The sequence below is a fragment of the Microcebus murinus genome, chromosome 5 (genome assembly GCF_040939455.1).
Source record: "Microcebus murinus isolate Inina chromosome 5, M.murinus_Inina_mat1.0, whole genome shotgun sequence".
Classification (NCBI taxonomy): domain Eukaryota; kingdom Metazoa; phylum Chordata; class Mammalia; order Primates; family Cheirogaleidae; genus Microcebus; species Microcebus murinus.
The window spans coordinates 107,919,434-107,935,487 of record NC_134108.1 but is presented as its reverse complement, the minus strand read 5'-3'; the positions used below and the strand labels follow the sequence as shown (position 1 = coordinate 107,935,487).

At 39.8% G+C, this 16,054-nt stretch overlaps 1 protein-coding gene, 1 non-coding gene and 1 pseudogene across 4 annotated transcripts in view; 2 read left to right on the top strand and 1 right to left on the bottom strand.

Moving 5' to 3' along the window:
* The window catches only part of SLC26A8 (solute carrier family 26 member 8), a 69,547-nt gene that overhangs the window by 18,687 nt on the left and 34,806 nt on the right, over positions 1–16,054 (bottom strand). For all 3 annotated transcript variants that reach the window (XM_012746803.3, XM_012746804.3, XM_020286975.2), the window contains 3 exons: positions 12,028–12,175; positions 11,111–11,224; positions 6,321–6,398 (listed from right to left, as the gene is read on the bottom strand). In XM_012746803.3, the coding sequence (XP_012602257.1) occupies positions 6,321–6,398; positions 11,111–11,224; positions 12,028–12,175 (340 nt within the window). The remainder of the gene's footprint in view (positions 1–6,320; positions 6,399–11,110; positions 11,225–12,027; positions 12,176–16,054) is intronic.
* LOC105861388 (SUMO-activating enzyme subunit 2 pseudogene) lies at positions 68–1,952 on the top strand (annotated as a pseudogene).
* On the top strand, positions 13,992–14,128 carry LOC142871177 (U4 spliceosomal RNA). The gene has a single exon (XR_012919444.1). It is a non-coding gene; the product is annotated as a U4 spliceosomal RNA (small nuclear RNA).

The following is a 16,054-nucleotide window of genomic DNA, read 5'->3' as shown; positions in this document are numbered from 1 at the left end:
AGATACAAATAGAAAATAAATGGGAGTTCTCCTGCCCCCACCATGGCTTGTGGTCATCCCACCATGGATGGCACTGTCATGGGGGCTGCCCCAGGAATTGCTGAGGCCGTGCCTGGGCGCCAGGTGCTGGTGGTGGGCACAGGCGGAATGGGCTGCGAGCGCCCCAAGAGCCTCGTGCTCACCGGCATCTCCCGTACCGACCTGATGGAGCTCGATGCTACTGATGGCTGCAGCCTCAGCAGGCAGCTTTTGTTTCAAAAGAAACATATTGGAGGATCAAAGGCACAGGTTGCAGTTTTACCTGAAAGCGAGTATCATTGCCTACTATGACAGCATTATGAACCCCGACTATACGGTGGAATTTCCCACAGTTTATATTGGTTATGAATGCTTTAGATAACACAGCGGCCCGAAACCATGTTCACAGGATGTGTCTGGCAGCTGACGTCCCTCTTATTGAAAGTATCCCTGCTGGCTATCTTGGACGAGTAGCTACTATCAAAAAGGGTGGGACCAAGTGTTATGAATGTCATCCTAAGCCAACCCAGAGAACTTTTCCTGGCTGTACAATTCATAACACACCTTCAGAACCTATTCGCTACATCATTTGGGCAAAGTATTTGTTCAGCCAGTTGTCTGGGGGAGAAAATGCTGATCAAGAAGATTGTCCTGATGGAGCTAACCCCGAAGCTGCCTGGGAACCAAGAGAAGCCAAAACCAGAGCCCAGAGCATCCACTGAAGATGGTGACATTGAATGCATTTCCACTGAAGAATGCACTAAATCAACTGGGTATGAGCCAGTTAAACCTTTTACCAAGCTTTTTAAAGATGATATCAGATGTCTATTAACAATGGACAAACTATGGCAGAAAAGGAAACCTCCGGTTCCATTGGACTGGGCTGAAGTACAAAGTCAAGGAGAAGAAACCAATGCATCAGATCAACAAAATGAACCCCAGTTAGGCCTGAAAGCCCAGCAGGTTCTAGATGCAAAGAGCTGTGTAAGTCTTTTTTCAAAGAGCATTGGGGCATTGAGAATTCCTTTAGCAGAAAAGGGGGATGGAGCTGAGCTCAAATGGGTTGGGGATGACCCATCTGCAATGGATTTTGTCACCTCTGCTGCAAACCTCAGGATGCATATTTTCAGTATGAATATGAAGAACAGATGTGATATGAAATCAATGGCAGGGAACATTATTCCTGCAATCACTACTGCTATTGCAGTGATTGCTGGGTGGATGGTATTGGAAGGACTGAAGATTTTATCAGGAAAAATAGACTAATGTAGAACAAATTTTTTGAATAAACCACCAAGCCCATTAAAGAAGCTCCTAATGCCTTGTGCACTGGATCCTCCCAACCCCGGTTGGGCCAGCAAGCCAGAGGTGACTGTATGGCCAAATGTCCATAAAATGACTGTTCTCACCTTACAGGATAAGTTAGTGAAAGAAAATTTTGCTATGATAGCATCAAATGTCCAAATAGAAGATGGGAAAGGAACAATCTTAATATCTTCAGGAGAGAGAGACAGAAGCTAATAATCACAAGAAGTCAGAATTTGGAATTAGAAATGGCAGCTGGCTTCAAGCAGATGACTTCCTTCAGAACTACATTTTATTGATCAATATCCTTCATAGTGAAGACCTAAGAAAGGATGTTGAATTTGAAATTGTTGGTGATGCCCCAGAAAAAGTGGGGCCCAAACAAGCTGAAGATACTGCCAAAAGCATAACCAATGGCAGTGGTGACAGAGCTCAGCCTTCTACCTCCATAGCACAAAAGCAAGATGATGTGCTCATAGTTGATTCAGACGAAGAAGGTTTTTCAAATAATGCTGATATCAGTGAAGAAGAAAGAAGTTGCAAGAAGAAATTAGATAAGAAGGAGAATATCAGTGCAAAGAGATCAGGTGTAGACAGAAGAGCTTGATGATGTTATAGCATTAGATTGAATAGAAACACCTCTTGACAGACCCTCTTATTACATTAGTTTATCTGGGCAGAACCAACCAGATTGTTTATTATGTTCTTTGTTCTAAAAGAAAAAAACTGACACCTGTGACTTGAAAATGATTCTGCTCCTTTTGAAAGCTTTCATTTTGCTAGAACTATTAGAAACATTGCAGTATGCAGTATTGAAAGTAGGAATATATTATAGTTTTAAAACCCTTTGAACAGGCCGGGCGCGGTGGCTCACGCCTGTAATCCTAGCTCTCTGGGAGGCCGAGGCGGGTGGATTGCTCAAGGTCAGGAGTTCAAAACCAGCCTGAGCAAGATCGAGACCCCGTCTCTACTATAAATAGAAAGAAACTAATTGGCCAACTGATATATATATAAAAAAAAAATTAGCCGGGCATGGTGGTGCATGCCTGTAGTCCCAGCTACTCGGGAGGCTGAGACAGAAGGATCGCTCGAGCCCAGGAGTTTGAGGTTGCTGTGAGCTAGGCTGACGCCACGGCATTCACACTAGCCTGGGCAACAAAGCGAGACTCTGTCTAAAAAAAAAAAAAAAAAAAAAAAAAACAAAACCCTTTGAACAAAGTGTCTGCATAACTAGTCATGAGATGAAACAACATGATACATGTTGTTTTTTAATGTAAATATCCTTAGGTATCATTTAAAGGATATTTAATGTAAATATCCTTAGGTATCATTTAATAGTAAAGTTAATGCATAGTTATAAATATTGTGCCTTTATTTTTGGCTAGAAGAATTATTTTTAGCCTAGGTCTAACCATTTTCATACTCTCAACTGACTGAAACAGATTCAAAGAAGTATCAAGCACTATGCATTGAAACTTGTTTTAAATGTTAACTGGCACTAAGTATATTAATGTAAAACAATGTTAATTTACTCAGGTTTTCAGCTTGTACTGCCTGGTAAGTTTGTATAAGAAGCAAATTTTTGTGTATTGTTACAGTTTCAGGTTATTTATATTTGATGTTTTGTACAACTCAAATAAGACTATATTGTACTTATGGACTAAATCAATGGCATTTGCATACTTGTTAAAATAAATAAATAAATGGGAATTTTTTTTTTTAATTCTAAAAATAAAGACATAGTATCCCTCTCTCCCCCATCCTGGCATGCTTTCACACAAAAATTTTGTTTTACTTTTAGAAACTTATCCTAAATAAAGAAAAGCATAGATATACAAAATTACTTATTGATGTGTTATTTATAATAACACAAATGCAGACAACCTAGTTTTCCTGTAATAAGAAAATGATTAAATGTTATAGCATGAAATATTATGCTATATATTAAATAAGACCAAGAATACAAAATTGTATGTACAGTTAGGTTACAACTATTCAAAGTGGTATCCTTTCATAGAGAATTATATTGGTTGAATAGATGCTAAAATGTTAATAGTCATTTATTTGTGAGTGTGAATGACATGTTTATCTGTTATGGATTTTCCACGTTTTTAAAAATGAGCATGTCCATTCTTCTATTGGAAAGAAAGCTTCCTAAATACAGGAAGTAAAGATCTATACTCATGAGGATATAAAAATCATCAGGGCTTCAAAGTAGACTCTAACCTACTTTAAGAAACATATTTCTTGTGTTCATGAAGTCCTTGCATTGGTTTAACATGTCTTAGCCTTTGCCTGGCTGTCCTCTCCTCTATAAACTCTGCCTGGGAATTAGAACTCTTCATCAGGAATGGCTGGGTCCTAGCTCACTCTGGCTTTCTGAGGATACCCATGACCAGGGGGACATGACAGGTTGGTAGAGAAGGAGGAGCAAAGATGAAGCCAGCAGAAATTACTTCCTTCCCACCATACCATCTTCTTTCCCATGATACCATCTTACTTCTAGTCAAGATTCTCCAAACTTCCTGTAATCTGCCGAGACAACTTCCTAGGGTTTTCAAAAGATTTTTGACTTGAACCAGGGAGTATGGTTCTTTTCATAAAACAATATATGACAAAATTTTTACCTTTCTGAATACTAAGGTAAAACATGCTTATTGTATAAAATTTAAACTTATACATAATTTCTGTCATCCAAGCGATAGCCATTGTTAAAATTTTGATATGTTCTCTATATTTCTTCCACACACAATTGGAATAATATTGAGAGTATTATTTTGCATCATGTTTTTCAAAAGTTGTGTTGGTCCTATTGTAATTAGTTGAGCACTTAGCCTGGATACTTCACTAATGACTCCAATAAGGATTTTGCAACAAGTTATCCACAGTTTTTTAAAGAAGGAAGAAATAATTCATAGTTTAATTTGATACTCATAGTCCCTTATTGTTATAGTAACTCAGATATTCCAGTTATCAGATTATAGTCACATCTGCTCGCCCAGACACACACAGAAAATAACACTTGTAAAATTAATCTGACATAAAATGGCTAGCCAAAAGCAAGGGTTATTCTGTCCCCAACACCTTTATAATAAAGGAGTGCTACCACTTTTATCATTACCCTTCAGTGAATTCTGACAGTTTTTGTTTGTTTGTTTGGAATTTTTAAAATTCTGCTTCTTTTAGCTGTTAAGAAAAAAATATCAGTGTTCAAAGTAAATTAATAAGTGGCCCTCCTAAAAAAGATTCCTAGAGTTAGAACACCCAAGGTGCTGTATAAACCGAATTCTGGAGATGATTTCTGCTGTGAATCTGAGGACAGCTTGTGTGTTCAACACAGCTTACTAATTGCACACTCCTTGCATAGATTCCATGCCTGGACTCCAATGTCCTTAATTCATAAGAGCAGAAAGCAGCAGCAACCTTGTGGTGGTCCTGCTCTATGAAACCCGAAATCAAACCAGGTGGGAGGGAAGTGTTTAGAAGGATAGAAGGATGGGGACAACACTTACAACCACTCCAGCTTCAGGGACAGCCACCTCAGTGTGTAACCAAGCTGCTATATCAGCAAAAAAAAAAACACCTTCTCCCACCTCCCTAAGTACTACATAAAAATAGCTAAAAGGAACATAAAGAAAACTTTAAAAGGAAATAATGGTATCTGAGTATGGATCTATACTATAACTTAGAACAAACTGATTACAGCCAGTAATTAACATACCTGGCATCTCCAAGTGCAGGGTGATCAGTTTCACACAAAAGGAAGACAAGTCACATTCATATATACAGGCACCCTAGCTGAATACTGAGTTAAAACTCAACTTTCAGACCTACATTTTAGTGTTGTGAACTAACCAAGAGGCAGTGGGGCAGTAATGGGAGGATTGAGTTCACATAAATGCAGAACAAGGCCTTCTGGAAGCAGTGTGGGAAAACAGATGGTATGAATGCACAGTGAGTTTCCAAGCCTGTGTTGGAACCGGGGTCTGGCATCTGAAATCTATTTTGGTCATTTTCCATTGAATCTTTACTTATAAAGCTTATTTTAGAGCTTAAGCAATAAAAGAAGATTAATGAGAATAATAATAATAACTAATGTTTCTTGAGCACTTACTATAAGTCCGACACTATTATATCATTTTTATAAATATGTTTTTAATATATATTTTTTGTGCACCCAAATTGGATTTTTATTTTTTTATTTATGAGGAAAAAATCATATATAATGAACTCAATCTTTTTAAATAAAAGCATTATATTAGTTACAATAGCATCTACACATGTTTAAAAAAAATGAATGCAACATCTGTGAAACAGCATTAATTAAGAAAATATTAGGTACATAGAAGAACTCACAGATGCCTGCCGGCAGTCCACATGACCTTATAGTTTAAAATATAAGGCTTTTGGCCGGGTGTGGTGGCTCACGCATGTAATCGTAGCACTCCCGGAGGACAGGTGGGAGGATCGCTGGAGGTTAGAAGTTCAAAACTAGCCTGAGCAAGAGCGAGACCCCATCTCTACTAAAAATAGAAAGAAATTAGCTGGACAACTAAAAAATATACAGAAAAAATTAGCCAGGCATGGTGGCGCATGCCCGTAGTCCGAGCTACTCAGGAGGATCGCTTGAGCCCAAGAGTTTGAGATTGCTGTGAGCAAGGCTGACGCCACGGCACTCTCTAGCCTGGGCAACACAGTGAGACTCTGTCTCAAAAAATAAAATAAAATATAGGGATTTTAAGCGAAACATTCTTGTTTTTAAATTTCAAGTCATATATATTAACATATATCTTATTTATAAATATACATATATCTCTCTGTCATGTAACTCCCAACCTGTAATGAAGATACTATTATTTTAAATGAAAGAGACTAAAGATAGGCTGGAACAACCCCTGGGGACGAGCCAAATGCAACTCTCCTCAGAGATGCCCGTGCAAGGCGCAGTGTGCAGACGTGGCCTCTCCCGGCGCGCCTGTCCCATCAGCTCTACTCACGTTTGGCAGCTCGTGGAATAAGCGCCCCACCTTCACCATCAGGAGCAGCATCAGACCCGCGCCCACCAGAGATGCGAACTGGGGAGACAGAGCCCGTTAGAGAGACCGTCAGGAACATGCCGGCCCCTGTCTGCAACCGAGGCCTTCGGCTGGGCGAGAAGCATGTCATTCTTTCTTAAAAGGAGGTGGGTGCAGCACTGGTGCGTTTTGTGGAACTAACATTTTCGGGTCTTATCGAGTGCTAAACATACACTAGTTACTCAGCAAATATTTGTTGAATGAATGCGTGAACGCTCTCTGGAAAGCTCCACATTGTCCTGGGTAGCTGAATCTTTATTGCCACAACTCTGTGCTGTGAATCTGAAGTCTCCTAAAATCTCGTTTGCTTTCCCTCCTAATCTTAACCTCTCCTTGCACAACTTAGAAAAGCCCTAGTAGACTCCTCATGGACAGACCTAAAATCCCAACCATCCTGCTTTGGGTATAAATATCCCGCCCTTCACCCTCCTGTTTGGAGCTTGGATGACTTCCCATCTAAGTGCTTCAGTGGTGCTTCATCTTAAAAAATGCTATGATGAGCATATCCCATTTTCCTGCTTCAGTTTCTCTCTGCTTCCGTGTAAAAAAAAAAAAAGCTACAGACATGATTCAAGGCTGTATATATAGCAGCAGCTCTGGACCCTGTCCCAGCTGGGTTCACTACTCTGGGCTCAGTGTCACTTGGTAAGCAGTGCTTCTCACTTGGCAAATAAAGGGGGAAAGCTAACAAGCATAGTTCCCGCCAGGAGCCCAAGGCTCTCTGGACATAGTCTTGAACTCGCTGTATCCTCTATTGGTAAATTTCTATTTTTCAATCTAGTAGTAAAATAATTTAAAGCAGTGTCATTCTCCACGGTGATGGGGAGTGGGGGATGGGGTAAAACTGTAAGCACAAATAAAAATAATGGCGTATACTAGCAAGAACAGAGAGGCTCTCAAATCTAATCTACTGAAGGGCCACTCAGTGATGATTCTCTAATTTTTCTCTTTAATTTTTATGTGGGGGAAAAATACCTTCCTACTGGGTTCTCTGTCGCTGCCCATTTCTATTCGCCATATAAATGTGTCGCTGAAAATAACAACGGTGCAATCAACCTCCTACTTCCTTCCTTGCCCATCCCAGCTGATTCCCAGCTGACGTGAGTGGCCAGCGTGGACACGCGGCGGCACATGAGAGTGGTGCAGGTGGAAGGATTCAGGAAACGGATCAACTGAAACTTAGGAAGCTCTGCGGACAAACGTTTCTTACACAGTGGAACCGAAACAGGTAACAGCCCATGAGCCCTCCAGCCAGTTTACGTGTCAGTCTGCTGCTGGATCTAACTTACAGCTCTAGCTTCAGCTGGTCTTTGCTGGCACTACTTTGATTAATGCAGGAAAATAAATCAGGCCTTTTCTTTCCTACTACTTCTTTTCTCCAACATTCTTCTGGTTATTTTTAAGAAAATAAAGAGAGGCAGGCAGCAAAATGAATTATGTAAAATCTAGATTAAAATGAGTACAAACTAGATACTGAATCCCATAAAATTAGCTGCTCAGAGAGGGTTGGAGGCCTGCCAAGAGGTGCATGTTCCTCTCAGCTGCATATTCATGGGAGCGAGCTTTGGGATCCGAGGACCACCCTCAGGGGCATTGTGTCTCGGGAAGATGCATGGTAGCTCTCACAAGCTCAGGCTCGGTGCCTGACACAGGGTCTAAAAACAGCAAGCGCTGTGGAACTGGATCTCCTGCATGCTTTGCTTTTCTTCTCTGATTTTCTGTTACTTTTCCAGGCTTTCTTGAACAGAGACTGACTGCCTTCTCTCCAGGGATTCAAAAACAATGGGAGTCCCTGCAGCCATAGCCACTGTTGACATGGGGACCCTCAGCCACCCCTTGTTCCACATGCGGTGGGTTCCATGAAGTAGGACAGCAGTATGTTGAATGCCCCTCACTGCCGGGAACTAGGGAGCTAGGGTAGAAGCTATGATTTTTTAATATCTCTTAAGTAATAGGCACTGTGTGGACATTATTAGTGTCTAATTTAATTCTCACAATGGAAAGGTTGGTTTTATCCCCATTTTATAGATGAGAACTGGAGCCTCAAAGAACAAAAGTAATTTGCCCAAGATCATGCACATCTAGGAAGCATGGAGTCAGGTTTTAAAGCCCCTGACCATCTGACTCCAAAATCCAGGTGCTCTCCATTGCCCCATTTGCTTCCTCTCTCAAAAGAACACAACATTTCTCTCTTTTATAATAATCCATTTTTAAAGCAGTTCTGGGGGCCTGGGCAAAAACGCCAGTACAAGGAAGGAACCCCGTCATGGAGAACCGGGGAGCACAGTGGTCAGAAATTGAGGAGCAGGAGGATGGAATGGGGGGCAATCCAGCTGGCCACAGGCCTAGGGTTTGTCACACCCTCCTCGCTGCCATGGGCCAGGACTGCCTGCGCCTCAGGCCGAGGCTATGGCTAGAAGGGTCAGTGGGTTTTGCTTCAACTAGTGGAGGGAAATGCGTTCTAGCCAGGGAAAAATTAAAGTGAAATCCAGAAACATATACACAGTTTGTACCTATACCAGATAAAAAAAATAAAAATAAAGTGGCAGGTCATTTTTGAGAGGTTCAGAGCCAGCCCCCTACTTTTCTTTCCTGTAGTCCTGCAGAAATGTCAAGAAGTGGGGGCATTCTCAGGCAGAGTGAATAAAACCCTCAGAGAGAAGGAAGGGGTGGAGAGAACACCCCACTGCTATGAGAAAAAGAAGGGTGAAGGGGTCTCAGAGGCCTTTTCTGGTCCAGATCAGAAAAATCAAGAGTGGAGTCTGGGTAGCTGTGGTGCAGGGCCAGGGAACAGCAGCAATCTCTGCTTAAGCAGGGATTTTCTCTGGGCATATCATGGTCTCAGGGAAGGGCTTGCCAGCTTCCCTAGGGACATGTCTCCCCGTGGAAGGCCACTGCACTTCACTGCACAGGTGTCACTAGTAGGAAATGTACTGCACAGGTAAACAAGGTGGCAGCAGGAGACAGAATGAGAGCCATAGGCTGCCTTTGAGACAGGCCCTTGTCCAACAGGCTGAAATGGTAAAAATGGGCTTGCTTGGAGGTTAGAAAGCCAATCATCTGCTGAGGCCCTCCCAAAACTTGGCCTTTCTAGTCCCAGAATCAGTGAGTGCAGTTGACAAAGCTATTCATCCTCCAGTCTGTGTTGCACGCACAGGATAGAGTCCTGCCTTAAGGCAACTCTGAGATTGAACTGCGACCCTTCTTTCTCCTTTCATCTGTACATATCCTAACCTCCTTCTGGTACTCTGTGAAAGTCCCACTCCCTCCATCGTTCTCCTTCTAGAAATATTTATGGCACTTTTTGTTTATTGTCCTCATTCTGCACTCAGTTTACCTTGCACTTTGATTTGGGTTTTTCCAGCTGTGTGCATCTTGTCTCCCAAATTTATGTTATGCTTATATACTAAATAAAGCAAGCGTATCATAAAAAATTAGTGGAACTAATCTCTGTAATTGCCATTTCCATTTCTGCTTATCATAAAACCCTCTCATTTTGACTCCAAAGTTTTAGCATGTTTGTATGGAACATCTTTCTTTTTAACATAGCCCAAATTCCTTCTGTCTGTCAAGCAGTAATGGAAAAGGACAGTGTGTCTGGAAGAAGCTCTGTGACAACAAAACTGGGTCCATGTAAAAGGATGTGATGTAGTCTTACTCTAGACCTTTGCTTTAGCCCCTGACTAATCTTTCTGACTCTCACTAGCATTACCTTATACTTCATCATAAATTTGCCCATGGACCGTGACATTTTATCTTTCCCCATTGAAATTTAGTGTCCATTCCTCTGACACATCAGAGCTGATACCTTCTTCCTATGCTTCTGCAGCATAAGCTTGTCTTTGACTGCTGCCACTGCTTCCCTGCCATCTGAACCCTGATCCATTCCCTAGCCTTATCCTAGTTTCAATTCTGATAGCTCTGTGACATCTCATCACGTGGCACAGCTGAGATGGGACGCCTCTCATGTTGTTATGTTGTAACTTTTGTATAAGCAGTTCAAAACTCATGGACATTGGACTTATAAAATCTCATGCCTACAATTGGAGTTGGCCTTTAGAGTCTTCTCTGCTACCATCTCCCTTGCCCCCACCCGCTCCTCACCTAAACATTTAGGTTACTAATTCAGAATACTTGAGGAGAGTCTGACCTAGATAATTTTCTCTTACACAAAAGTAGAACAGTCATAAATTCCCTAGGCTCTCATAGACAAAGACCTGACTCCCTATCATGAAAGCCCTTTGCCATGCCCTTTGGGGAAGCCAGGAAAATTTTTAGTTTGCTGCCAGGGTGCAGAGAGCTACATTAGTGCTTTCCCAGACTGGGTATGAGAATGCATCTCCCCACAGGGAAAAACAGCAACAACAATGTCAATAGATGATATGTTTAACTCAAATATTGTTATCTTTTAGGTATGTTACATGGAAAATGTTGTTTTTTTTGTGTGGGCTAATATATGGAAATCTCTGACATATAATATTTCTATACAAAATGACTTTTAAGTTTCACATCGATATATAACTTTTAAGATAAAATCTGAGCAAAAATTAAGGCAAGCATGAAATCCAAATTCTTCCAAGAAGTCTTTTCCATCAAGCCTATCACTAAAACAACAACAAGATTAAAACCATATAATCCTTTTCAACAAATATATGTTTGAATTGACATAAATAGCTTTTATATATTAGAGATCAAATTCTATTTCAACATACCTGTTGTCTTCCTCCAGATTTATCCTGGATAATAGTCCTGGCAACAGCACCAGTAAACACACAAGATCTGAAAAATGAACTGACGACATTGCAAAGTCCAATGGCTATTAAATCCTGTAAAGAAACGGCAGGGATTTTTGGCCCATTCTTGGTTGAAGAATGATGATTTGATTTTGAGCTAAAGGTATACTGTTCATTTCTTGTGTATGAAGATAGGGTTTACATCACTTTAAATAACAGATTGAAATATTCTTAGAAAGAACAAAAGGATGGCAAATCTGATTTTCTAGATTAAATTGAATCTTCATTTCAGCTAGTGATAATTAGGAAAGCACTTTTTTCAAGGTGAGGAGATGCAACTCTTGCCTTTTTCTTCTCCCTCACATGATCACAGTGGTCTTCTTCTCCCTTCCTTCTATACCTCCTAAGAGTCAAACTGGACACCTATTGCTTCCATATTTCCCTCTTGAGTTCTAGGGAAAAGGCTAAACTCAGAGAAATTGGAGATTTTTCCTAAAAAATAAAAAACAAAAACCAAAAGACAAAGACTATTTCTGGGAGGCCAACTTAATTATATCAGTAGCCTTGGTTTCTTACTGTGCCTCAGTATGTGGTTGACTTCTAAGGACTCCATGGAAATAAAGATAAAGTCAAGAAAAGTGGAACTCTCGTAGATTAACAACATGATGCCATGTGTTATCTTCTTGCCTTACTGCACCATGTCTGTTCTAGGGGAATAACACTCATGTTAATTCAATTGGCTTCAAAATTAAGTATCCCTCACCACTCAAAAATCCTTTTGTGATAACAGTCCAAGTGACTATCTGATTAAAGAAGAATCCAGCCTTCATGTTAGCAGGAGGCTCAGATTAAAGAACAAAAGGCTTAAGGGCCAGAGGAAGTAATAGTCCTCTTACCTGGTTGGAATTTACTCTGTAGTTATGAGGACTGGAAATCTTCTTGCCCAGAAAAATGAGCAGAAAGGAGCTCACCAAAGATAAGGAGAAGGCTTGTGCAATGATCTTGGGAAAAATGCTGTAATCTGGCGTTACAGGAAATAGGAAGCTGGAATAAAATAGTGGAATTATTCCTAGAGAGCAGGAATCTTTTATTGGCATTTCACCCACTACATTCTTCTCACACAGGACAGGCCTGGCCTCCCCTCCCCCCCTTTTTTTAAATGACAATAAGGAACAAGTAGAGCAACTAAGGCAGCAGCCTGCCAAAATCACCAGCAAACCAAGCCAAGTGATAAAAGCTGTTAAGAGAACATGCTCTGCTCTCTTCTAGTTTAAGGTTTCTGCCATGTAGCAACAGCAATAAACAGGCCAGGCAAGCAACAAGGGTTCATGAAACATGGTTTCTTCATACTGTTTGAGACCATACCAGTGGGTAAACAACAGGCAGATATCATAGCTCATAAGTTTTAGAGCTAAAAGGCTCAGTGAATTCCCTTCTATTCGCACTCAAATTCTTCATGGTATAACTTTAGTCATTGTCCTTTATAGAGATTACTTCCAAATTCTACCCACACCTTCCCTCCTGTAGTTTGGAGGTGACCAGAATGTTGAGACATTCATATTTTGCTGATAGTCATGGCCATCTAATTCTAATCCAATACATTCTATTTCTACTAAGATCGGGTCATATATAAAACATTGCTGAACACCTATAAACCGTGAGCAAAATCTCTTTTCCGACATATCTTCCACCCTGTTGTTAGCTAGGAAATTCTACTTGTTTAACACAAAAACTTTCTTCTTTGTCATTTTTATCATCAGATTGCTGTCGGAGAATTGAGGTGTGTCCTGACTGTCACAGGAATGAATGCTTGTCTATTCATGTATGGTTTAGTAATTTTACTTTGTTGTCCAGAGCAATTTTTTTTTTTGAGACAGAGTCTTACTTGGTTGCCCTCACTGCAGTGCAGTGGTGTCATCATAGCTCACTGCAACCTCACTGCAAACTCCTGGGCTCAAGCCATCCTCCTGCCTCAGCCTTCTGAGTAGCTGGGACTATAGGCACGTGCCATGATGCCCAGCTAATCTTTCTATTTTTTGTAGAAATGGGTCCTGCTGGTCTCCAACTCCTGAGCTCAAGCGATTCTCCTACCTTGGCCTCCCAGAGTGCTAGGATTACACGCATGAGCCACTGCGCCCGGCCAGAGCATCTGTTAAGTCAAGTTTCAAGCTGTGACTTCTTAGAAGTCAGAGACTTTGTCAGTGGTTCCGTTTATATCCATGCAGCATAGAACCACCTGTAAATGTTCTATGTTTTATTTATAAAGTAAAAAATTTCCAAACAGTTACAAAAGAAGAAAGGATGGTATAATGAGCCCTTGTGTACTCTTCACTCACCTTTGACATTTAAGAATTCATGACCAATCTAATTTATCTCTACCCCTACCCAATGCCTATTCCAAGATTATTTTGAGTCAAATTCTAGGCATTATATCATTTCAATTGTAAATACTTTAGTGTACTTCTCTAAAAGAGTATACCAAAAAATTATTACCAATTCTTATTATCAAATATCTAATTAGTGTTCCAGCTTTCCCAAATATCATAAACATATATTTTACAATTTGTTCAAATCAGAATCCAAATAAGGTCCATACATTACAACTGGTTGCTGTGTCTTATATCTCTTTTAAGCTAGATGTTCCCCCTCCATATCTTTTTTTTCTTCCTTACAATTTTTTGGTTAAAGAAACCTGGTCATTAGACTTATAGTGTTTCCCACAGTCCGAATTTTGCTGATTACATCCCTGTGTTGTCATTTAACATATTCCTCTGTTCCTTGTATTTTCTGTAAATTGCTAGTTAGCCCTTCAGGTTTGGTCAGATATGGGATTGGTTTTTTAAAAAACAAAAAACTTCATAGCTTTGCACAGTGGCAGTATCCAATGATGTTTATCCAAGGCATGATGATTGCTAATTGAAACCTTTCCCAATGCCCTACCATGACGACTTGCAATATATAGTTGGCACTGGCAATTTTTGATGGTCCCTGTGGAGACTGGATAAAAAATAAAAAAAGTTAAAGACGAAAATACTTCATAGGTGGTGATGTGCACTTCTATCAGGAAACATACATTGACACTTTTTGTGTTGTTAGCAGATGATATGCTAATATTCTTAATGGTGATATTCTAATTCTATAATTCCTTCTCTTCACATTGGCTGGAATACATCTATAAACTAAAATGTCTTGTTATCAACTATTTGGATGCCCAAAATAGCAGTTCTTTTTTTTTTTTAATGTTAATTTTTCTCGAGAGAGAGTCTTACTCTGTCGCCCAGGATGGAGGATCATAGTTTACTGTAACCTTGATCACCACTTAATCAATCCTCCCACCTCAGCCTCCCAAGTAGTTCAGACTCTGCAAGTATGCACCACCATGCCCAGCTAATTTTTTTTTGGTGGGAGGTTAGATGTGGGGTCTTGCTATGTTGTCCAGGTTAGGCTCGAACTCCTAGCTTTAAGCAATCCTCCCACCTTAGCCTTCCAAAATGCTAGGATTACAGGCATGAACAGCCACCATGCTCAGCCTCAAAGAGCAGTTCTTGTAGGAAAGGCATGATAAATGCTTGATTTTTTCCCTTTATTGAACCATTTTCAAAATAATGAGTTGGTTTCCTACCATTTTCCAAGGGTGACAAAAATGAGTTTATTCTTTTGGTATTTTTATATATACATGTATTTAAACATTTTATATATTTGGCCAGTAAGAGCCTCAAAATGATCTACAGATTCAATACAATCCCTATTAAAATCCCAAAGGTCCTTTTTGTAAATATGGAGAAGCCAATTTTAAAATTCATATGGAATTTTAAATTGCATGGTACCATGAACAGCCAAAACAATCTTAAAAAAGAAGGACAAAGCTGGAGACTTGCATTTCCTAATTTTAAAACTTAAAAGCTACAATAATCAAGACTGGTATAAGGTACTGGCATAAGAATAGACATATAGATCAATGGAGGTCAGAAATAAACAAAGACATTTATGGCAAACTGATTTTCAACAAGAGTCTCAAGACCGTTCAATCATGAAAGAACAGTCTATTTACCAAATGGTGCTGGGACAACAGGATATTCACATGCAAAAGAATGAAGTTGGACCTCTACCTCACAATATATACAACAATTAATTCAAAAAGGGTCACACACCAAATTTAAAAGCTAAAATTACAAAAATCTTAGAACATGGGGGTAAATCTTCATGATCTTAGATTAGGTATAGGTTTCTTAGATATGACACGAAAAGCACAAGTGACAAAAGAAAACATAAATTGGATTTCATCAAAATTAAAAACTTTTATGCCTCAGAGAATATATCAAGAAAATTAAAAAGACAACCCACAGAATGGAAGAAAATACTTGCAAATAATATATCTGATAAGGAACTTGTGTTCAGAATATATAAAGAACTCCAACTCAACAACAAAAAGACAAACGACCCAGTTAAAAATAAGCAGAGGACTTAGACATTTCTCCAAAGAAGATATACAAATGGCTAACAACAGTCAGAGTGATATACTATTTCTTAGTAGGAGGGCTATAATAAAAGAAGGAAAATAAGTATTGGTGAGGATGTGGAGAAACTGGAATCCTCGTGAATTATTGGTGGGAATGTAAAATTGTGCAGCTGCTGTGGAAAACAGTTTGGCAGTTCCTCAACCAGTTCAATGCAGAATTACCATATGACCCAGCAATACTACTCCTGGGTGTATACCTCAAAGAACTAAAAACAGGTGCTCAAACAAAAACTTGCACATAAATGTTAGTAGCACTATTCACAAAAGCCAAAAGATGGAAACAACTGAAGTGTCCTTCAGCTGATGAATGGATAAATAAAACATGTAGATCCATACAATTGAATGTCATTTAGCCATAAATAGGAATGCACTAATACAAGATACATGGATGAATTGTCAAAACA